Genomic DNA, 21,710 nt, shown 5'->3' on the forward strand with positions numbered 1-21,710 from the left:
AATCTCGAAGTATCACATGTTCAAAGAAATACATCAAATATATCATGTTGCACAATGCATCAGACCACAGGCGTGGAATTATTTAAAAGAGTGAAATTTCTGCTCTTGGAGAAAGCCAAATGCAATGGCACCAACAACTTACAAAGCACAACAGACAGTACTAAACATCGAAATTGTGGAGGTATGACAAAAGTTTTAGCCTCCATAAGGTGCTATAAAATATTGGTGCTTTAATAATTTACAATACATAATAGACAGTACTAGACAGAGGGTTGGTGCAGCTGTAGAACTAGAACCCTTTGGAGTGACTAAAAGACACTGAGCTTTTCTCAATAGCAGCTCAGGGTCAAGCCAGGGCTTTCGACCCTTACATACAATACAGACGTGACAAATAAATGAAGAAAAGAACAAGAAATCAATCAATCAAATCCAAACCTAAAAATAAACTTTAGCAAATATGCTTGAGCTGACTACCTGATTTTGGCAGGAATGGAATCATATAGTATGTACATTATGAAGAAGCTTAGCTTTATGCACAGGTTGCAGTAGAGAGAAACAAGGCAAGTGGCTATTCCTTTCTCTGCAACAAAAATGCAAAGCCTGAATTCTCTCGAACCAAAGGTGGTGGATCAAGATCTCCTATATCAATCTCTGTCATCGACTTGGAGATATCATCCACTGAAAATGGTATGCTGCATTGAAAAATAAAGATTTACATGTAAGGAGATTTCACAGTGCTGTTGAGCCCATAACTAAATTTAGCCATCGTTCAAGGAATTACCTGGAATCATCATCCAACAAGAAAGAACTACTGACTGCATTATTTGAGTCCTCGGTCATCATAACTCTCATGCTTGAAATCACCTAAAGAATGAGAGTGAACTTAGATAACCCATATATAGGAAACTGTGGCTTTTATGCAGAGAATTACTCATAGGCCATATTTCCTGAAGCAGTTACACCTCAATGGAAAAAAGACTGAATAGGAGCAGTGCATGCAATCAAACTGAACCAACTTACCTCGGAAGAAACACTATGGGTACCATATTTGTCATCCCAATACATGGTACTGATTCTGTACAGCTGTTGTATGCTAAGGACCTGAGAAATTTCAAGATTCAAGTAGGCATATAGGGAACAGCTAAATGACTGATGGCACATAGGTAGGAGCAAATTGTACTTACTGGGCATAGATCATTAGTTATCTCCCTCAGTGTCTTCTTGGGCTTTTGGTGAATTACCTAATGAGTGGAAAGAGTGGAATTATATTACCTTAATATTTAACTTCAATTCTCTCTGCTTTATTACAGGAAAAAAAAAAAGAAGAGAGAGAAAGTTGCTTCCCAGTTCAAAATGACCTACCAAGAATCCAACAGCCTGCCTGATGTGCTTCAGCTCATCCCAAGCGGAGCCAGCATACTGTGTTCAAATAAATATTAGGTAATATCATTTCAGAAGATCTACTCTTGATAATTACATATAATTACCTCTTCTGTGGCATCATAGCACCAGTGTTCTAACTCGGCTAGTCCTGCTTTAACATATTCCCCATTGCTAAATGAACAGCATTCACGACGGAGAAGAAGGCTAAAAAGATAAAAAGAGGAATTACTCTATTCTTATCACAGAAACATCATATAGTTAATAGAATGCAGCAAACAAGAATTACTGTAGGAATTAATACATACCTGTTGAATAGCTGAACGTTGATAAATGAAAATACTTGAGTAAACACCTTTCGGACCAAGAATGAAGGGACCTGTAATTTTGCAAAACATGAATGCTTAATCTTGGTTTTCTTTCCAAAGAGTAATTTAACATGGCACTTGTTACTTTTTCCCACGTACATAATTGGCTTTCAAAGTTTTTAAGTAGCTGGTTAAGCTTTTCACAATGCTCTGCCAATGTGCAATCAGAGTTTGTTGGCCCAAGGCATTTGCATGAGAACGTGATCCTTTTACTAGGCTTGCACGGGACGTTCTTGGTGCCTGGAAATTTTGTAAAATGTTTAGAGTTATCTTCTAAAAATATGGATGAATCATCTTTGCTTTCGTACTTCCATGGAACATGCAAGAGGTGTTGACAGTACCTGGATACACAGACCAAGCAACGGGGAAACCTCTTTCTTCAAGTTGTCTCGTATCATACCATATATCTTCTCAAGGAAAGCTGTAAGTTGCTGCTTGAAAAGAAGAGCTGGATATTTGGCTTCAACTTGGCGCAAGTCATTTAGGCCACCAATCAAACGACCACCAAGAAAAGGAAGCCCAGCACTTTGAGGAGAAGCTCGGATGCCCTTTAAATTTGGATGTAAACCAGTAAATGATTACTGTGAGTCTCTCCCTAACACATTCATGTAGATAATTATTCATATAAGAAGGATAAAATTTATGCATTTTACCGAAGACATCCTCCCAAACAAAGATGCTGATGATCTCCGCCTCTGTGGAGTCATGCTAGCTGCTCCGCTTGCTTTCAATGTCCTTTGCAGAAGCAGCAATAATGTAGACGAGTTCGATAACCAATATGCTAACTTATCATTATTATCTTGAGCCTACAGAAAAAGATATCACAAAGGTGCACTATCTGGTCTTGGATCAACATCATAATAAGAGATAAAATGATCCTCCATAAAGGGAAAATTTGTTGTATACCTCTATTGCTGAGCCTATTGTTTGAATGACTCGGTCAAAAACACTAGTTCGTTCAACTTCAAATGATCTCCAGTGAAGAAGGCACTTGTATATAAGACAAGAAGCAATAGGTCTACCGCTAGAGAATCCAAGATCTTGGGAAATGCATTTAATCAGCAATTCCTGGTTTTCCTGTGTCATGAAATTCATGGTGAGGATGGATATTGTCAGTGATAAAATGTGACATCCTCATGATCATAAACAACAATGATGTCAAAATTCATGATTGACACTAAAGTAACTCAAAGCTACCTGTTGCTTCTCATTAAGTGATTTCTGTGGCTTCTCCTCAGCTTCAGGATCTTTTGGATTGGGTAAGCCCGGAGTCATATCCTATAATTTATTGTCCAGATCAGCAAATAGAAGCTACTATTAATTCCTGAACTGTAAAGCAACAATTTCACACACGCCAACTTACAGATTGCACTTACCACTGTGGATTTCATCTCACCATTTGGAATATTCCCATTCTCTGGAGTTCTCTGTAAACATAGAATACACCAACACATATCATGGTATCAAAGCCAAAGAAATAGTACTCAAGGATACACAAAATAACTTTCTATGAGATGTGATAGGTACCTGGAAAATAGTTGTTCTATGATGCACTGCTAATGATTTGGCTGTAGGTGAAATTGCAACTGCCTGTTGACGAAGTACTTGGTTTTCTGACTCTAGATTTGATGCTTTCTCTTCCAACCTGTGTAAATGGAAGGAAAGACAAACTACTATGAATTTTTCTATTCATAGTTGCTAAGCATTAAGTAGAAGCTTCGCAAGTTGGACAATTAATAGATACAAACAGGACAAAATGTTTCATAACTGTGAAAAACACAGAAATATACTATATAGGGTTAAAACAGAACCTTTGTACAGTATCTTGAAGCTGATCAATTTTTTTCTCAGCAACTTCGAATTTCTTAAGTAATTCTTCATTTCTCTTCTGAGCTTCAGCATGTGCTTTTTTCTCTGAGTCCATTGCTTGTCTTTCTGCTACCAACAAAGCCTGTCATAATAGCAAGGTGCTGATAAGCTTCACAACTACATTGCTCTATATAGATATATTAGCTATAGTTAGGTAGTGTCGTCTCATCTTATATCTGAATATGAAACAAGTACTGAAAGTACAATTAGTTATTCAATTTTTACATCGCCAAAGATATGAAATTTTGAAGTTGCCATCAATAGAATTATTGAACTAAAATTGGACTGGGTTTGTGAGGACGTTCCAATTTTATCAGAAAAGCTTCATGCTTTTACTCAATTTTCAGATTCTGAGCTGACATGAGTTTCCTATAATATGCATGGTGGTAGTAGCACATGGTAAGCTAGCATTAGCTGAACATAGATCAGCCTACCTTCAGTTCTCCAACTTCAACAGTTAAAGAATTAATTTTTTCTGTATCTTCAACTAATACTGGGGTTTCTTTGATTACTGGAGGTGCTTCTTCAATAGCCTTTCTAGCTGCTTCTCTTTCCTTGATAACCGTAGCATTAGCTTCTTCTACTTGCAGCTGTAAATCATGCAACATTTCCTGTAGTTTACCAATTTCCTGAGTTTTTGCCTCCTCGAGATCAATCTGCATATTAGAACCAATTATATTTAAGTTTCAAAAGGTGTCTCAATGCCATATTCTGCAAGGGCACACTAAAAATATCTTTGAGCCAACAATGTTTAGAAGGTCGTCTAATATTAAACAGAATGTCCAGCAATAGAAATTCAACTTAGGAAACAGTACTTACTCTCATTCGTTTCTCCAATCCTAAGCGCCACGTTAGTTCTTCCACACGCTTTTCAAGCTTGTCTTTCGCCTCTTTGAGGGCTCCTGTTTCCCTTGCAGCCTGTAGAAATTCTTATATTAGAGCTTCAAATCCTCCTGATAGAACATAAGTACATCAGGAAAATGGAAGTTGCAAGAAATGAGAGGACCATTTTAAGCTTTCTGAGCTCTCTCCTTGCGAGCCTTTGTCTCCAAGCACACTGGTAAGTAAGTGTTGCTTTCTTCAGATTCTCATAGTATGTATACTCTCTGTGGCAACGCCATTGAGCCTGCAGCCGAACAAATGGTATATAATCAGCTTTACCATCACATAGGATAGAGAAAAAAAAAAGAGGCCAATGAAAAATATAAGGAAAACAAAGATATTTAATCCATAACGGATGGAACAAGAAAAAGTGAAAAACTAATAAATGTGTGTTCACATAGGTAACTCAAATAGAAACTTCCTATTAATGAAAGAGAAGGCTACCTGGATGCGAGTTGCAGCTTTAGTTTGCTTTCTGAATCTAAATTCATTCCGAGCAGACATCGCTCGTACGCCCGTCTGCAATGTGACTGCAGACAATTTGAGTTCCAAGTAAGACACCCGGGCAAAATATCGTCGTAAATTCTTCTGAATTTTCACTGCTGCTGCTTCCCTTCTCATGCACTCATACAATTTGCACGCCAATCTTCCTGCATTAAGTGAAAAAGAGACAGCTACAGTTAATTATGTTCCACCAATGAATGCAATACAAAACTTCTGTTGAGGTTTTATCCACATCCCCATCCCAAACCTCCCATTCATGAAGAGGCCTTTCCCACAACACGGTGGAATAGCTAGACATGCAAAATTAAGACCACACGGGATGCAGAAAATCTCAAGCAAGATATTCTCTCAGGACTCATATTCATTAAAAATATATAAATTATGAATCTACCTCTCCAACAAGACTGCACATAAATAGTTGACTTCCTTAGCATAAGGAACTGTTTGCGAGCAATATGTGTACGGATTTGTCTCTGAATTGTTCTGGCTGCCCTTCCTAGAACCTCTGTTCTTCGGGCATCCAACTCAGCCATCTGGCCAGCTCTCAGGAACACCTTGGTTTTTCCAATCTGTGGCATGGCCAAAAATTTATGCAATGTAAGAAGGAGGCACTTTCATGTCAAAGTAAATTCCAAAGAAGCAATTTGTACTGATTCAAAGAGATCCACAGTAAGTCCGAAATTGTCAGAAAGAGTAGCATATCGGAATAAGGAGATAAAACAAACAAAGATGTGTCATCTTTTAGGCATGCTGCATTAGCGTATTTGATTATTCTAGAGGCCATCTTATCATTAAAAAATACAATGAATATATGGACCAAAACTATCACACTTTGGAATAATAAGCCTTTATCACCTCTTTTATTTCCTGCATCGTGAAAAGAAAAGGGAATACCAGATTATGTAATGGACATTGTCAGCAGTTGATGCTTTCTGCTTGGCTTACCTGGTAACCTTTCAGTCCCATTTTATCCAGAATCTTTAGACATGCAATCTTGTCATCATTGCTATCAAGAATCACAAGGAAAAAACCTCAGTAATATGTGTACCAATATAGTCTAATAGAACATGAGCATAAGAAATTGAAGCCATAAAACTATTTACTGCTTTAGACCTTTTACAACTTACAGACTTACTTTGCTTCTAAAACTTCTGGGGCAAGAACACCAAACCGATGAAGAAACTCATAAAATGTTCTTCTTGTAGGATACCCAGCACAGCTGATCCTAATTGCTTCCAGAACACCCTATATGTATTATGGAAAGTTATTGCAAGCTATGTTTAAAGGAAGATGGTGAAAATATGAAAATTGATCAATTGCTTACTCCACATCGTAGTTGTTGAATGATATTGAAGTTCTCAAATATTGTAGGCTTCAGGAGATTATTTGGCTTCACACATCTAATGTAATGAGGTTCAGTAGAACTCAGAATCTCCATGAGTGATTGAAGTTGCAGCTGAAAATTGTTCGGAAAAATCATGCCAGCAATGAATAACAAGCAAGAACCTAACCAAAATTAAATTTTCAAAATAGGGGCATAAGCATTTTAAATTTCATGTGTTCATCGTTGTTCTACAAAGAATTGACAAGTTTCATGGGTGCTCTAATATATACTTTTTCTCTTTTTCCTATTTTAGACCACCTTGATCTAGACTTGATCTAATGGCCCAGCCCACCCATGCCCGGCCCGGTTTGTACTGGGCTAAGCCTAGCCCGGACCCGGTTTAGGCTTAGCCCGGGCCGAGCCGAGCCCGAACTACACATGCGCGACACGGGCCAACCCTTTGCCTGCCCAACCTAGCCCGAAAGCCCGCTTATTTAACCCGCCCGTTCAACCCGCAGCTAAGCCTGCCCGTTTTGTTACAGTGGCTAGCCCATTCTGCTATAGTGAAAACCAACGAAAATTTTAGTGTTGTACCATTTTTTTTTTTAAACACACTTTTAAATTTTTTAATTTATTATTATTATTATTATTTTTAAATGGAGGAACAAAAATATTTTTTTAAAAAATAAGCTAATGGTAAAAAAAATTTCTAAAAATAACTAAAAGATGGGTTGGGCTGAGTGATTGATAGGTCGAGCTGGCAGGCAGTAACGGGCTAGACTATTCTAGCCCGACCCTATTTTAGACCACCTTGATCTAGACTTGATCAAATGACCCAAAAAGTCTAGCCCAAACCCAGCCCGACCCGTCCGACGATCATGTCTACCTTGATCTACATGAGTTTACAGGATACTGCTCCTAAAGAGCTAAGTTTCACCGATGCTCTTATATTTACTTTTTCTCCTTTTTCCTATTTTAGACCACCTTGATCTATATGAGTTTACTAGGGTCCAGAGTAGTTCCCATTCTGCCTTTAAAGCGTGATTTTGATTCTAAGATGAAAAATCAATTGAAATTATATGAAGAAGAAAACTAATAAGATGGATAATAAAATTTTAATGGAGACTTACCTTAAAGCGTGCACCGATGGAGGAAAACTTTGAGGATTTTGATGTTTCTTCAGGAAGTGGTGGAAATAATGCCGACACAAAAGGGCATTGAGAAGCATTAAGCAAATCCTGATGTTCTGCCACAACATAATCCTTGTTCTTGTCTAGGAAGTGGTCAGCCTGATATGTCACCTGCAAAACATATTAAGATTAGGATGCATGGACCTAAACAATATACTTAAAAAAGAATGAACATTCGAGTGGTGAACAAATACTTACATCCCCTGCATAATGTACAATCGTAAAATCAGTACGAGAAAGCTTTGGTTTGCTGAACCTTTTGTTGTTTTTAAATGTTTGATACAATTTCTGAGCAAATGTCTCATGTGTTGACCTAGGAAACATGCTGTATGGAAGGAGTAACCTTAGTTAGTAAATGCAAAATAGTAACATCCACCGATAATCTAGATCCAATGCTGAAACTTTCAAGGGAGCAGATAAAAGATGGAAGTACTAAACTTACCAAGCTTCATCAAGAAGAGAAATAATTCCACCTGGTTTCTGAAAAAAAAGGAGAGGAAAAGAAGAGTGGAAAAGGGAAATGTTGTTATTGTTATCGCAAAGTTGGACAGATAAAATAAGCTTATCCAAATGTGATAATGTCCTCCATACGGGCCTTATACAATGCTATCATAAAGACTGAAAGAGCTATTGAAATTCAAATGCACACAAGTACCATAATAACATAAACACAGTATAGTGCTTACGTGGCTTAAACACCTACCCATACTTTTGTCCCTTATTGTAATAGATTATAAACTTGCAAGCAAATTATAGTTGATGATGTCAATGATATTGGTCATGAGGCTGCCCATGATAATGCACAAGTTGCAATTGTAATTCATATCTTGTCTAGAAAGATGGGGTAATGAGGACAATACAATCACTAGTGGCAATACTGAGTTGATGAAGATATGAAATGTCCTCATGCGGTGAATACCATGCATAGTTAGCTTGGCTTATGAGCTGAACTTTCTACCTACTTGGGTCTGAAACTCTTTCTGGTTGAATTTCAGTAGGTCGTAGCTTATTTTTATTTGGTCCTTTTTCATAGACATCGTAAACTAATACAAGAGCAGAACTAGGGAAAATCAAGATAAGGGATTCTCTCTACTGGTGAAAATAGAAGAGCAGGAAGAAAGACTAGCAGAGAGCCCCATGATCAGGGATTTCGTGGCCTGGTTTATTAGCATCACATCCACTTCTCCAAGATATTTTATTGGTCCCTTTGTTCAAATCACTTGAGAAGTGAGAACCATCATTGTTGAAGAGGCCTTCCTGCTACTTTCTATTCATATTAGTGATGAGCTACTTTACATCAAAGTGAGTTGTTCCATCTTGGTGTTTGTATGTCCAAGGCTATTGTTTTGATCGAGGAGGAGCTTAATTGAGCTCGCACCATGGTTTATCGCTGAATGAGCATTTCCATGTCAAATATAGATGGCTTTCCTCCTGATTGTCTAGATGTTTTGTTTATTCCATTTTTTATTTTCTTCGGCATTAGATTCAATTTATGTTTTTGCATAGAAAGTGCTGCTCCCTAACAAGTATAGAGGAAGATGAAACCATCCTTATGAAATGATCGAAAACATTGTGAAATCCTTCTAATATGTTATGCTTATACGTTATCAGCAAGAATCAGCTAATGAATTGAGCTTTCCACATGGACTTGGCTAATGGCTGCTGATGTATTTGTGTTAGCTCATGACTTACTTAAATTTGAAAAAGAGAAGAAAGAAAAAGAAATGTTCTGTTAATATATCATGATTAACTTTACAGTTCACATCAACTGGGACCACATACAGTACTTCCAATTTTATGAGGTATAGTTCAATGAAAAGAATTATAAGTAATTAAAAGTAAAACAAATTAAATTACCTTTCGAGTAAATATAAAGAGTTGACAAACAGGAGACTGCGAAGTAGTCAGGTAGCAACCACATATACATGAAAGGAGAACAACGTACCTTCTCAATCAAGTCTAGCACATCTTGATTATCAACAAACTCGATATAACTCCAGTTAATCTCCTCCCTAGTATACTCTTCCTGCTCCATTTTGAAGACATGCTGCAAACAGAGAATGATTGTTAACATTAGACATGAAGTTAAGCAATCCTCAGAATTATAGCCTATTATACGACCCATTTTTTTAGGCATACCTGATTAAAATGCTGTTGCAACTTTTCATTTGTATAATTAATGCATAACTGCTCGAAACTGTTTCCACAATATGGAATAGATCAAAATATATTTATAGCAATAATGGTTTTTTATTCATGGAGATCTTATAGCTGCTTTATTGCACTAATACCTTACCTATTGGATTTGAAACTCTCAAAGCCGTAGATATCAAGAACTCCAATCAATTTAGTTGAGTTTGGGTCCTGTCCAATCGACACGTTAATTTTATCTACCAGCCTGTAGACAGTACAACTATGCATAAATATTTTTGCTTTGGATATAAAAGGACTGTTTAAAAATTTTGCTAATCATGTCTAGCGAAACATAGAATACATAAGATATTACCAGTCAAACAATCGGGAGTATATTGTTTTTGCTAATCCATCCCTGCTAACAATTGCAGAAGCAGGATCAAGCGTTCTAGTAATAACTTCTTCTGGTGTTACTATAACACGTGTTATCAGTGCTTTTTCTAAATTCTTGCAATCACACCTGCAATAAGCATTAGCTAGTAATTATGAGTACAGGAAATGGGTAGAAATTAGGAAAGCATGATCACAGGCTATGATCAAGAAAATGATCATACATTAAGAGTTCTGCTGCCGTGTTAAGGTGGAACCTAGACTTCTCATCCTTTATTACAGATGAATCTACCTCTGTCCCCTTGGCAAAATCGATGTTTCCAATATGAAGTATAGCAGCTACAACCCTAAATATACCTTCCTGCAAAGAAAGATTACATTTGAGAAATAAATGATATGTTCATATCCACAGGTATTTTGTGAAATAAGTGCTGCTAAATGATTTAAAATTGACAGAAATTGTAAACCTGTTCCTGCTCACTGATTCCAACTATGTCCATGGCCCTTCTTGTTGCTAGGTATTCATGAGCATCATCAATCCCATCCACCTGAATGCAACTTGACTGGTTAAGGTAATGAAAAGCTCTGGGTTCTGCCAATTTATACTTTGCGATATCCTGCCAGTTGAATGGTACCCATCACCAAACATTGAACTTCATTAGATTATATTGCGAGCATAATTAAGAAGACTAACTGCTAGAAACTGAGCAACCCCCACGGCAGGTATAGAACAAGAAAAAAGTACCTCAGGTGGTGCAGAACAAAGAAAGTAAAAGCAATGGTAGTTTCTCTCTGGAGCATTAATTTGGCAAACACGAGACCTCTCAAGCAAGTAGGTTCGAATCGCAGCACCAGAAATCCTTCCATTTTTGTCAAACTGAATCTCGACAAACTTACCAAAACGACTAAACCACAATATCATGAGAAAATTAGAAATGTCAACTAGTTAATTGCATAAAACAAATATCAAACAGCAATAAGTATCTTTCTAACTTTTATTAGCCTTATTGACCTACATGGTAGAAAAAAAGCATACAGAATGAGATCTCATAAAGGGTTACCTTGAGTTGTTGTTGCGGACAGTTTTCGCATTTCCAAAAGCTTCAAGTACTGGATTGGACTGAATTTAGAACCAAGAAAGAGTCAATCATAAAACCCTTGTATGCAACTTCTTGGAAATGAAAAAAACAATGGCAAGCATGAATTAACAAGTGACATAGAAAAAGACAAGCTCCGATGATTTACTTCTAGAACTTGCTGTTCAACAGTCCTTCCTTCTGTTCCTGAGCGCCCACCCAAGTATGCAAGATATCTCATGAGCATCTTTGTTGTTTCAGTTTTACCAGCACCACTTTCACCACTGACCAAAATGGAGTTGTTTTTTCCTTCATTCATCATTGCTCTGTATACTTGTTCAGATACTAGTGTCAGAACAGGTTTCTGTTAAAAATATACCACTCATGAATTATCATGCAAGAAATCACCTGTAAGCAACATCTGCAACTGCAAAAACATGAGGACTTAGCTCCCCAAAGTCTGCACCTTTGTATTGTTCCATCATATGCGTATCATAAAGATGAGGCAGTCTTTGAAATGGATTTATCGCAATCAGAATGTTGCCAGTATATGTCTGAAAATGCAAGCTAATAATGTCAAATCCAATTTCTGCACATGTTCAGTTAAAAAGTTTAACAGCATCAAATAGAAAACTAAACCATGCAGCTCACATATATTTCATTCAGTTCATAGCGGGTGGCCAGGTTTTGCAGAACACCAGGTTCATGCAAGTATGATAATTTTGTCATGTCATCCACTCCTCCAGGAGGAGCCTCTGTGTCCTGAGGGAACACCTTCGATATGTCGGCAACAATCTGTGTAAGGAAACCAAGTGGACTCAACATTAACAAAGATGTAGTTCTGACTAACTTGCCCAAGCAGCAGAGAAGTAACAATATTCAACCACTCCATTTGTCAGGTTTAGTACAGAGACCTACTCACATACAGTTTGAAATGCCTTCAATGTCAACATCAACAAAAATTACCTCTATCAGATGCAGGAAGCACCCTCTGTAGCGCCTCTCAAGTAACATTCTTTTGACTATTATATTTAATAGTGCTCAAACACCAAGACATTGAAGACAACCATGAAGAATTGCTAAATGAAGTCATAAAATACAATCATAGACATGTATGAGTCAGACTAGTGTTTCAGTGATTGTAAGATCATTAACCAGTGGTCTACTATTAACCAAAAGAGACAGAAACTTCCATATGTATAACTTGTTAATCATTTTTTTGTCTAATTCTTTGCTGAATATATGATCTATCAACAAGAAGGATAACTTAACTAATACATATAAAAATGTCATTACATAAAAGGTGTCACATCAAAAGATACAATTCAGTCAGGACTCATAAAACTTTTTAAATAGAGACAACAAAGTATAAAATATAAAGCCGCCAGATTGCAGACATACTGTTTTCCCATTGGTTGTATGCACATGGACTTCATGGCCATTGATCCGAAAAGCCTCCCCATCTATCCAAGCTAGAACTGGATCTTCAACCCATACATGAGAGCCTACAACAATGTTCACTGGTGTTGCCTGCAAAATCAAGATTTTGGAATATATAACTAATGGGCATAATTGCGAACTTTTTGGTAGGAAACAAACAATGGTTTAAAATGGATTGCCATCCCTACCACCAATTTGGGATTACTTATACATTTAAAAAAAAAATGTTAGCGCAGAAGGTAGCTAGTCAATTCTGTACTTATTTGGTCAATTATGAGTTTGCAGAAGATGTCCCTCAATATTTCTTGAGATGCAATTTTTTTTATCTTATTTGGTTTTGCAGGAATAGTCCACTTAATTTTTTTCTGTATGAAGAACTCCTGGAAATAAGTAAAACTCAAGTCGTATGAGTAAACATAAATGTGCATCAATAAGGTAAAGATTCGTCACTCACACACTTGCTGGCCACACGTGATTTTCTGAATTCCCTTTTCATTGTTTTGCAATTGGAAGATCTAATTCCTGGTGCCTCTTGGGCCGTTCCTTGAAGTATTTGGAATTTTTAAAAAAATGCAAACTGGGAATTGCATTGCTGACAAATTGAACCCTATTATAACTTAGTCTAGAGCAATCTCACTCAGTCGGTGCAACAACTGACAAGGTAATTACATCCTACTGAAGTTCATTAATCATTATTCCGCTGGTTTCTAGCAATGAAATTCAAAGGAATCTTTTGGTCAGTGAAGCCCCAAGGGCATCAGTATCCTATTTTGTTATATCGCCTCCTTTACTCTGGATCATACCATTCTGGACAGTACACCATCCAAGAAGGAAGGTCTTAGAAAGTCAGGAAAGCAAGAAATTAACCAGAAATTATCTATACATATCTTGGGAGTTGAGCCACAAAATCTTGTCCAAGCTACACCTATCACATCATTCCTACACCTTAAGAATCCCCACCAAAGAAATTGCTAGCCCATTCCAGAATTATCAATCAAAATGGTTCTTCTGTAATTGCCACAGGTTAATTAAATCCCCACGACTAATTGACCTCAGAGATTACAACAACAGTCTGATCTTTCTGTATTAAAGATAGGGAATTCAAATCATACAGAAAGTTATCCAAACGATCCATATCAGAAACGGCCCCCTACTAAAAACCTTTTCAACAACATGATTGAAAAAGTAACGAAGGAATTGAATATTCACAATCATGCGAAAGGTTGAATTCTTCAAACCATCACTTTTATTCAACATATTTGATCCAACAAAATTGAACACCAACTCACCCCATATCTCTCAGTAAAAACTTCTCTAGTTTCCCCCTATACGAGTGCCAAATAAAGCAATCACCTGGTACCGAGCATGATTTAAACTATCTATGACGATTAAAAACCACAACAACGCATCAATAACGGGTCGAAATTTAAGTCCAACAAGAGAAACAAGAGCTCCAGAAAAGGAAATCACGAAAATTCCATAATTAACAATTGTAGGAAATAGTTATCCGTACCATAGATCATCCGCTAAAGATTGTGGTATTCAGATCGGCGACGGTTCGGAATCGATTGCGGCACCCGCTCTTCTCCAATCGAAGGATCTACCGATGACGAGATCGGAGAGAGAGAATTCCGAGGGGAAGGGAGGAGTTCCTGGCTGATCCCGATGACGAGGCCGCCTCTCCCTTTTGCCCCCTTTCGTCTCCCTCCTCTCTTCTATCTCTCTCTTTCTCTCTATCTCTCTTCTTCGCTTTCTCTTCCTCTTCTCTTCTCTTCGTCGAGAGCCTTCGTGGTCTGCGTACCACCAGCGCAGCTTAGCTCTCTCTTTCCCTCTCTTCTCCGAACAAGGGCAGAGATGGAAATTTCCAATAACTTCGTCCCAGGAAATGCCTAAAATGTGTTGTTGGGTCGGCGCTTAGGCATTAAATATTATCCCCTCGTGGACGAAAAGGCCCCTCCGTCTGCTGCCGTTGCGGCTGTCTTTTCCAAATGACGTCTCTACCCCTCCTCCTCTCTTTTGCTGATGTGTGCTGTGATTGGTGGAGTCGGAGCACCGCCCTTCTCCTCCTCCGCCTCCCCTCTCCCCCTGCCGTAGAAGGTAGCAGCAAACTCTAGTAAACCGATCACTTGCTATAATGCTGATCTGGCTAACTCTTATTAGGCTGGATGTGGGACCCCGCGGCCCTTTTGGTCCAAGTTGGATCTCTATGGCCATGCCATTTTGTGGACCCACTTGGTAGTAATAGAGTATGTCTTTCAATTTCCTCACATTTTATTTTGATGGGTTAATAAATTTCAATCTTCTATTTAAAGTCACAAAATTGTACATCCAAGTGCCAAGAAAGCTTAGTATGATAATTTGACAATTAATGCTGTTGGACTCCACATGACTCCTCTACTTTACTCAAGTAGTGACAAAAGAAAATGGTTTTAGTAGCAGTCAACTAAATCAATATCCCAGAACAACATATATTGCTTTAGGTCATTTACTTATATTAAATACATTTAAGGAATATGCTAGTAACCCCAAAAAATAAAAATAAAAATCTCCCCCACCCCCACCAAATAGGTAGCTGTCCTCTAAAAAAATATTGCAAAAATTCCGAAGCTACTCATGGATGCGGTAGTCGCACCGGGATTTATCAGACTGTGAGTACGCCCCCCGCCGAAATGCGAACCACATGAGCACGTACTCTAAGTGGCATTTGCGTGATTTTATAAAATTCAAGGGGTGATTAAATAAATCTCCGGTATTACGGACCCATACGACACGACAAGTCCGATAAATACCGGGTTTAAAACGCGAGATCACAGGGGACGATATCACTGGCGGAGAGCTCGGGCTCACCGGTCGCCTCGAGTCTTAATAAAGTCCCCTCGTGGATCGTAACGCCTTCCGTGTCGTAATTCCGAAAACCGTTACGACTCCCGAGATATTCTCTTACACCCTTTTCTTATTATGACCGCCGGTTTGCCACGTGTTTTATCTTCCAAAGACCCAATGGGCTTTACTGTTTCGGCCCATGGGCTCAAATGCTACAGTTAATATAGATAAGCATAGAAACAAATGGCCCATTGTGTTATGTTCTATGGTACTTGTAGTTAATCTAACACATGGCAACAAAATATAGAAAAATAAAATGGCAATAGTATCCCAAGTCTCTCTCCGTGGATGATGTGGATATCATCTACTGTAGCCTTGACGCCAGAGCACGGCGTTGTGTAAACGCCACAGAAGACTTCATATATAGTTCAAACTTCAAAGTCGTTCGAGGAGACCGAGTTTAGATATGTAGACGTACACACTGACATATGAAGTCTTGATGCAAAGAGATGGCAGAGATGAAAGCAAAGAACACGTCAGTCCATGTCACGATTCCACGGGAAGTCGTCTGAGATAGGTCCAGTCCTTGTTTCAAATACTGCAGCTAGCACTGGCTCAGACTCGTTCTACCTTTGCCTGGCTGCAAGTAGCTAATAACTCTCATGTCATCATACTCCCCTTTGAATTCGTCGCAGTCTTTGGAGAATGATCGAGATATGTACTTTGAGATCGCCGACTACCTTGCGTTCGACGAGGGAGATTTCGTCGAGGAAGAGCGCTCGCCGCCGCCATCTCCACCTCGTCAGCAGAGTCTTGTTCTCCTGCCACAAAGTGCTGCTGCTGTTGATTGTAGCAAGCAAGTGTTTCAGTATGTTCAATTTTTTTTTTTTTCTTTCAGCACTTGATTTGAGTTGTAATTGATCGATTGTTTGTGTTTTCTTATAGAAGTAGGAGTGGTAGAGAAAAGTCTACGAGAGGTTGTAGCATTAAAGTTGCATTCAAAACTAAATCGGATGTGGAAGTGTTAGAAGATGGGTATAAGTGGAGGAAGTATGGGAAGAAGGCAGTGAAGAATAGTCCTAATCCAAGGTAAATTAATTAAGTTCTTTCATTTTATGTCTTAAATCTTTAGAAGTTGGCTACGTTATTAGGATTAATTATACTTAGAAAAAATGGATCACAGGAACTACTATCGATGCTCAAGTGAAGGATGCAGTGTGAAGAAGAGAATAGAGAGAGAGCGTGAAGACTCGCACTATGTGATAACAACCTATGAGGGTGTTCATAACCATCATGCTCCTTTACCTGCAACCTCATCTGACACCCAAAAGAGTTACTAAGATTCAAAAGGATAGTATGTTTATACCGCTCCTTTCCAGCTTTCCTCATCTGACATAAATTTCTAATATATTGACATAAACTTCATCTTGTGAAATCTCATTTGTTTTCTCTTTCTTTTTTTAGTTCTCATTCTCGGACCGCTTTTCGGATCAAATGTTTGCATTGCGCATATCAAATATTTCTTAATCCAATCGGACACAATTATACAAGTTCATTACTACTACAGAGTGTCCTTCTAGCAACAGAACATACATCCAGAAATAGGTCATCAAACCCAAGCTTTAAGATTGTATACAATGTCCACTACTATTATGCATTATCTTTTCGCAACAAAGCATACATCAAACGTAGATCAGTAAAGCCCACGCTTAAAAAAATTCTCAAACAACAAACTGTGTCAGGAACTATTGTTTCACAAGCCATTCCCAGCTGTAAAAGTTATCAGCATAAAGCTAACAAGAGCTACAAGCGCAACAAAGGGCAAAGAGGAGATGAAACTAATTGCTGCTAAACCCAAACGCCCTGGTTTTCCTTTTTCTTCTCCAAAATTTTGTTTATGAACTTTTCTGGTCTTCAGATGTGGTGTTGCTTGAAAGATCAACTGCAGGTTGTCCTGGCTGCTCTGGAATTGGCTTCGTCTCCAATTTCTTCTTCTCCTTGAGGACGACTTGCTTTGGCATGACATCTAGAAGGAAGCTCCCCCCATACCATATGGTTGCAGAAACCTTGAGGATTTGGAATACCACATGCATCTTGTACGACAGGAATATAGGGAATGTAAGGGCCATGGTTGCGACAGTGAAGAGCGCCTGGAACAGTATGTACATCATAGGCCGATTCTGATCACCAAGCAATCCACTTAAGCGCCACCATACGTTGTTTGCCTTTTGTGCCTTCTTCGAGAGTTCCCTGTTGGATATTGTACCGAGTTACCAACATAAAAGAAAAATGCATCAGACATCTGCCATACCAAAAAACTACTGTGCTAATGAGATAATTGAACGACAAATGAGATAAAGTGAAGATGAACCGCGAGTTGCTAAAGTAATAAATAGGGAATTGAACTCATTAAGATCGTTTCGTGAGATTTATATGGGAGGCTTCACAATCTATGAAGCATCAAAGATAGCAGAGCAAATAATGCAGCTAAGATGAGTTTCTCTAAAATCAACAATTAACACTTTATTTAGTTTGAAACTAAGCCTCGAACTCGATTAGTTAGTTTCATTTAATAGTCTTTAAATATGAAAAAGATAAAAAAAAATCAGTTCAGGAAAGGTTCCTAAACTCAAAGCAAATGTGGCCTAAAAGTTTTGTTGCTGAGATAATCACTCAAGTATTACACAAGCAAATAATTAGATACTCACTTACCATTGCATTGGTAAGTTACCAATGCTGTTATCCATAACATATTTTGATATGTTAGAGGTCCAGAAGCCTCCAACGTATCAAAATATGGAGAAAGTAAGCTTTGTTATTTTGCATATAAGCAAATACGCAAGCACATGTATATGGACAAACACATAAACACATCAGCACACACACCCTGATATATCAGCAACCCACCGTACCTGCTGACCCAGAATATAAGCACTTATACACACACGCATCTCGGCAACAGAGGTGCAGCACCAATAGTGAATGTCATGAAATAAGTGCCATGAAAGAGTAGAATAAAAACCTGTAAGAGGTCATGACTTCAGGATCTCGTAATAGCCTCTGTCGCCGCAATACGTTAACTATGAGGAAATAGAGAAGCTGCCATAGGGTATAAGCAAATAAAGGAACAAAAAACAGCCACATCCATAAGTATGACTTGTCCTCCACATAGGGCCATGACACTCTAGCTGCTGTTCCCTCTGGATGCATGGCAGCAAAAGTCTCTGGATTCCACCAGCGAATAGTGAAGAACACTATTCCTGAAACAAATTAATATTCATAAGCCATGAATATAACTTATTCACTAAAGAAATTCAATAAGTTAGATTCTTATGAGATGCTTTTTACATCTTAAATTTAATAAACTAACTCTTTGATCATCTTTCACCAAGCATACTTGTAGCTGGGAAAACTAAAAGCAATTCAGCACAAGCCAAAAAAGAAGGATGCAAATTTGCAATACCAAACATAAGATTTAATGATCGATCGGATCTTTCAAGAAAGAAAGGACCTCGGCATAAGATTTAACAGCAAAATTTAACTATAAGAAGAATAGAAGAAAGTTACAATATGAAACAATCTGAGGATTTTTCTTTCCCTTTTTTTTATATTTTATCCATCCACATGTTTGATACTGAATTTCCATAATAAGTTGGGAAAAGATGATTCTAGAATTATGAACTCAAATTTCTGTTATCTATCTCCCAAATCTGCTGCACAACTATCTTATAATAAGAAATAATCTAAAACAGAATGATGTTGCATAGATAGATTTATCGCTCCACCTAGTAAATGTACATATATATGTTTCACATACACAACTTATGCTGCTTACATGTTGTTTTCTGTAGATAACTTACCAGGTAAAAGATGTATTAAGACACTGACAAGTTTATCAAGAGAACTGAACACCAAGCTACAACGCCACACAATCAATGCCCAAGCCAGCGGCCCCTGAAATAATTTGTCCAATAAACACATATTGCACAAGAGCAAAAAATACTGGTGCAGGAAAAAGTTGTCTGCTAAGTCCCAATTGGAAGGCCAGTGAAGGGGAAGATTTGAGAAGTTCTTACTTCAGCAAATGAAAAGCAAACCATGAAAAGCTTTTCGTTCTTTGGAAAGAAGAGGAGCATAACCAGAAAGAATGTATTCGCATAGTAGCAGAAATCCTGCAAGATATTATGGTTATATTCTTTAGTACCAATAACCAGAACATCTTATCAATTGGTAGGAAATAAAGCCACGTTAAAGCAAGACACTGCTCAGCCATCCCCAACTCTAGTGGAGAAACAGCCTATAAAAAATTTCACTTGATGTTGTTTGAATGATCTTTGGCCTACACAACAGTATAGACTTTAACAAAATTATCTAATTCCAAAGAACTCCAACTTCGACTTAACAATGTTTGATTAAGTTGCTATTCTCATGAAAAACAGATAATCATTATGATCAGTCAACAAAATCAAAATCAATAAACTTCTTGTAAACTGAGTGGATTTCATTCCCTGTTAGATATTAATATCTTAGATCATCAAGAATCACAATGTATGTAAAATCACTTATCCAAGCCAGCAGAAAGGAATGTGTCAGATACATGATCTTTCAGAACAATGTGTCGTACAACAGGCAAACGACAATCGCATGGATGCTTAGAAGCCCATCAAATTGCAAACTTCTGCACATATTCTCTGTTCAGTTATTAACAGATCAAAAGGGAATTTTAACCTAGATAAAGTTAAACATACCTAAGATTAAAAAAAAAAAACAATCTGCTATACATGTAACCTGTTGTGGTTTGTGGGCCTACTGTGGCTTATGGGTACAGGCAAAGCATGTGGAAGATGATGCAATTTGACTGCAACAGTTGTCTTATTCTATAGATATTGGAATTAGCATTTGTCAAACTTTTCAATGCTTTCCAGCTTTGTTCAAGGGAGAAGGAAAACAAAACTTTATTACGCTTGCTGATCTGGCTGCCCCTTACTTAATGAATTGGAATTCCTTACATAAGCTGTCAACTTTTAGCCGCAATTAAGAACAGAGTATAAACACAACGTTCATTCAAAGCATGCCGGAACTGGAATGTATAAAGTTCCTATAAACTTAACAAAGAAGCTTTATATTCAATAAAGCATGAACTCACCAGGAGGTAATAATGCCATTTCTTGTAGCGATAGTATATCCACCTGAGAGGAACAAACGTAACATAGAACAAGCAATACACATACGGAACATCTTGTGGCCCTAATCAACAAAGCACACCGTAAGGCATCCATTGAAACCTTTCTAAACCAAAAAGGACGGGCCACAGATCACTTACGAGCACCCAAGATGAAGCAAAATGCACCAAACCCAAGAACACCCAACAAATGAGTCACCTGGAAATCAAATTAGCGTTTTTGAAGCAAGTTAATTTAGTACAAATTAACCAATTTCACGACTAAATAGTTATAGTTCCAGAACCCAATTTACAAAACCAAGTAATATGAACTAAACTACAGCAAATCCTATCTGGAAATAACCAAGAATATATTCTCAAAATACCTTCAATAAGATTCTCTCGTGCTCCTCCGCTTTGGTGGCAATCTTAACAGCCTGCTCCGACAAAATCTTTTTGGTTTGATCCGCTTGTTTCGACAAAATCTCTTTCGCTTGCTCCCTCTGAGCAATAGAATCGCCAAAAAGGAATAAAGGAAACGACCCAAATGAGTAGAGAACATAGAATCAAAGAATAATTCAAATTTTTATAAAAAAAAATAAAATCCAAAAGAACAAAGAATAGAGTTAGAGAGATGGAAGCGTATAACTGTACCTTCGATCGGTCGGCGTTCCTTTGCCTCACCTCACGGAAGACCTCGCCCTCGTCGAGCCCGGATTCCCCCTCCGCCATTTCCTTAGATAACAACGCGAATTCGAATAACTCTTACGCTGCCCTTCCTCTATTCCGTGCTTCGCCGCGAGCGCGAGAGAGAAAAGAGAAAGCTGTCGATGGAGTTCCCAAACGAGAGCGACAGCGACAACTCCTTCTTTCCCTGTTTTGTTATATTTCTCAAATTTTCTATTTTACCCCCTCTCTCTGGCTGTTATAATATTTATTCTCTGCGGGGAAAGATTGACGGAGAAGCTTCCCTGAATAAGGACATTATAATTTAGATATGGGGAAAAAAAAAAAAAGAAGAGGCAGGGATCTAATCGAAGATTATGAAAAGTTGAGGGATTGAAATAGAACATTCCCTTCTACCGTTCTACTTCTACCGCATTCCTATCGTTTCTAATATACTATGAGTATGGATATGGCTATTTAATGAGCACGTAAGTCTATAATTTG

The 21,710-nt window shown here is 37.9% G+C and overlaps 3 protein-coding genes across 4 annotated transcripts; 1 reads left to right on the forward strand and 2 right to left on the reverse strand.

Annotated features, from left to right (window-relative positions):
• Positions 1-78: 78 nt before the first annotated feature.
• LOC140758223 (myosin-17-like) lies at positions 79-14,460 on the reverse strand. Its single transcript, XM_073094320.1, has 39 exons — positions 14,070-14,460; positions 12,518-12,646; positions 11,768-11,911; positions 11,525-11,670; positions 11,286-11,442; positions 11,102-11,160; positions 10,786-10,945; positions 10,508-10,657; positions 10,265-10,401; positions 10,024-10,170; positions 9,814-9,915; positions 9,657-9,714; positions 9,463-9,564; positions 7,960-7,997; positions 7,716-7,842; positions 7,458-7,628; positions 6,328-6,459; positions 6,139-6,248; positions 5,949-6,009; positions 5,395-5,572; positions 4,944-5,149; positions 4,624-4,743; positions 4,437-4,535; positions 4,052-4,273; positions 3,560-3,699; positions 3,276-3,393; positions 3,125-3,175; positions 2,946-3,026; positions 2,655-2,825; positions 2,402-2,554; positions 2,090-2,296; positions 1,848-1,988; positions 1,689-1,759; positions 1,488-1,587; positions 1,363-1,419; positions 1,185-1,241; positions 1,021-1,101; positions 782-864; positions 79-692 (listed from the first exon to the last, which is right to left on the reverse strand). The coding sequence occupies exons 1-39, from the start codon at positions 14,070-14,072 to the stop codon at positions 569-571; spliced, it is 4,593 nt and encodes a 1,530-aa protein (XP_072950421.1). The 5' UTR covers positions 14,073-14,460; the 3' UTR covers positions 79-568.
• Positions 14,461-15,918: 1,458 nt separating this feature from the next.
• LOC140758233 (probable WRKY transcription factor 51) lies at positions 15,919-16,762 on the forward strand. 2 transcript variants are annotated; one of them, XM_073094336.1, is made up of 3 exons: positions 15,919-16,235; positions 16,325-16,468; positions 16,563-16,762. In XM_073094336.1, exons 1-3 carry the CDS (start codon positions 16,042-16,044, stop codon positions 16,717-16,719), a joined length of 495 nt encoding a protein of 164 aa, XP_072950437.1. In that variant the 5' UTR covers positions 15,919-16,041; the 3' UTR covers positions 16,720-16,762. The 2 variants fall into 2 exon arrangements, with proteins under 2 accessions (XP_072950437.1, XP_072950433.1); XM_073094332.1 differs by having other exon boundaries at positions 15,929-16,247.
• A 198-nt stretch (positions 16,763-16,960) lies between these two features.
• On the reverse strand, positions 16,961-21,428 carry LOC140758228 (glycerophosphocholine acyltransferase 1). The gene is made up of 8 exons (XM_073094326.1): positions 21,195-21,428; positions 20,927-21,043; positions 20,703-20,760; positions 20,526-20,626; positions 19,456-19,551; positions 19,240-19,333; positions 18,402-18,639; positions 16,961-17,629 (listed from the first exon to the last, which is right to left on the reverse strand). The coding sequence occupies exons 1-8, from the start codon at positions 21,270-21,272 to the stop codon at positions 17,275-17,277; spliced, it is 1,137 nt and encodes a 378-aa protein (XP_072950427.1). The 5' UTR covers positions 21,273-21,428; the 3' UTR covers positions 16,961-17,274.
• Between the last annotated feature and the right edge of the window lie 282 nt (positions 21,429-21,710).

The sequence above is a fragment of the Typha angustifolia genome, chromosome 1, assembly GCF_048772165.1.
Source record: "Typha angustifolia cultivar Huaian chromosome 1, ASM4877216v1, whole genome shotgun sequence".
Taxonomy (NCBI): domain Eukaryota; kingdom Viridiplantae; phylum Streptophyta; class Magnoliopsida; order Poales; family Typhaceae; genus Typha; species Typha angustifolia.

Excerpts from the sequence above, each read along its gene's own strand:
- LOC140758228 (XM_073094326.1), bottom strand. The coding sequence starts at position 21,272 with ATGGCGGAGGGGGAATCCGGGCTCGACGAGGGCGAGGTCTTCCGTGAG. Across the intron at positions 21,044-21,194 it reads GGAACGCCGACCGATCGAAG|AGGGAGCAAGCGAAAGAGAT; the intron begins GTACAGTTATAC and ends TCTATTGCTCAG. Across the intron at positions 20,761-20,926 it reads ACGAGAGAATCTTATTGAAG|GTGACTCATTTGTTGGGTGT; the intron begins GTATTTTGAGAA and ends TTTGATTTCCAG.
- LOC140758223 (XM_073094320.1), bottom strand. Across the intron at positions 4,536-4,623 it reads AGCTCAGAAAGCTTAAAATG|GCTGCAAGGGAAACAGGAGC; the intron begins GTCCTCTCATTT and ends GAATTTCTACAG. Across the intron at positions 1,102-1,184 it reads TAACTAATGATCTATGCCCA|GTCCTTAGCATACAACAGCT; the intron begins GTAAGTACAATT and ends GAAATTTCTCAG.
- LOC140758233 (XM_073094332.1), top strand. The coding sequence starts at position 16,042 with ATGTCATCATACTCCCCTTTGAATTCGTCGCAGTCTTTGGAGAATGAT. Across the intron at positions 16,248-16,324 it reads TGTAGCAAGCAAGTGTTTCA|AAGTAGGAGTGGTAGAGAAA; the intron begins GTATGTTCAATT and ends GTTTTCTTATAG. Across the intron at positions 16,469-16,562 it reads AAGAATAGTCCTAATCCAAG|GAACTACTATCGATGCTCAA; the intron begins GTAAATTAATTA and ends AATGGATCACAG.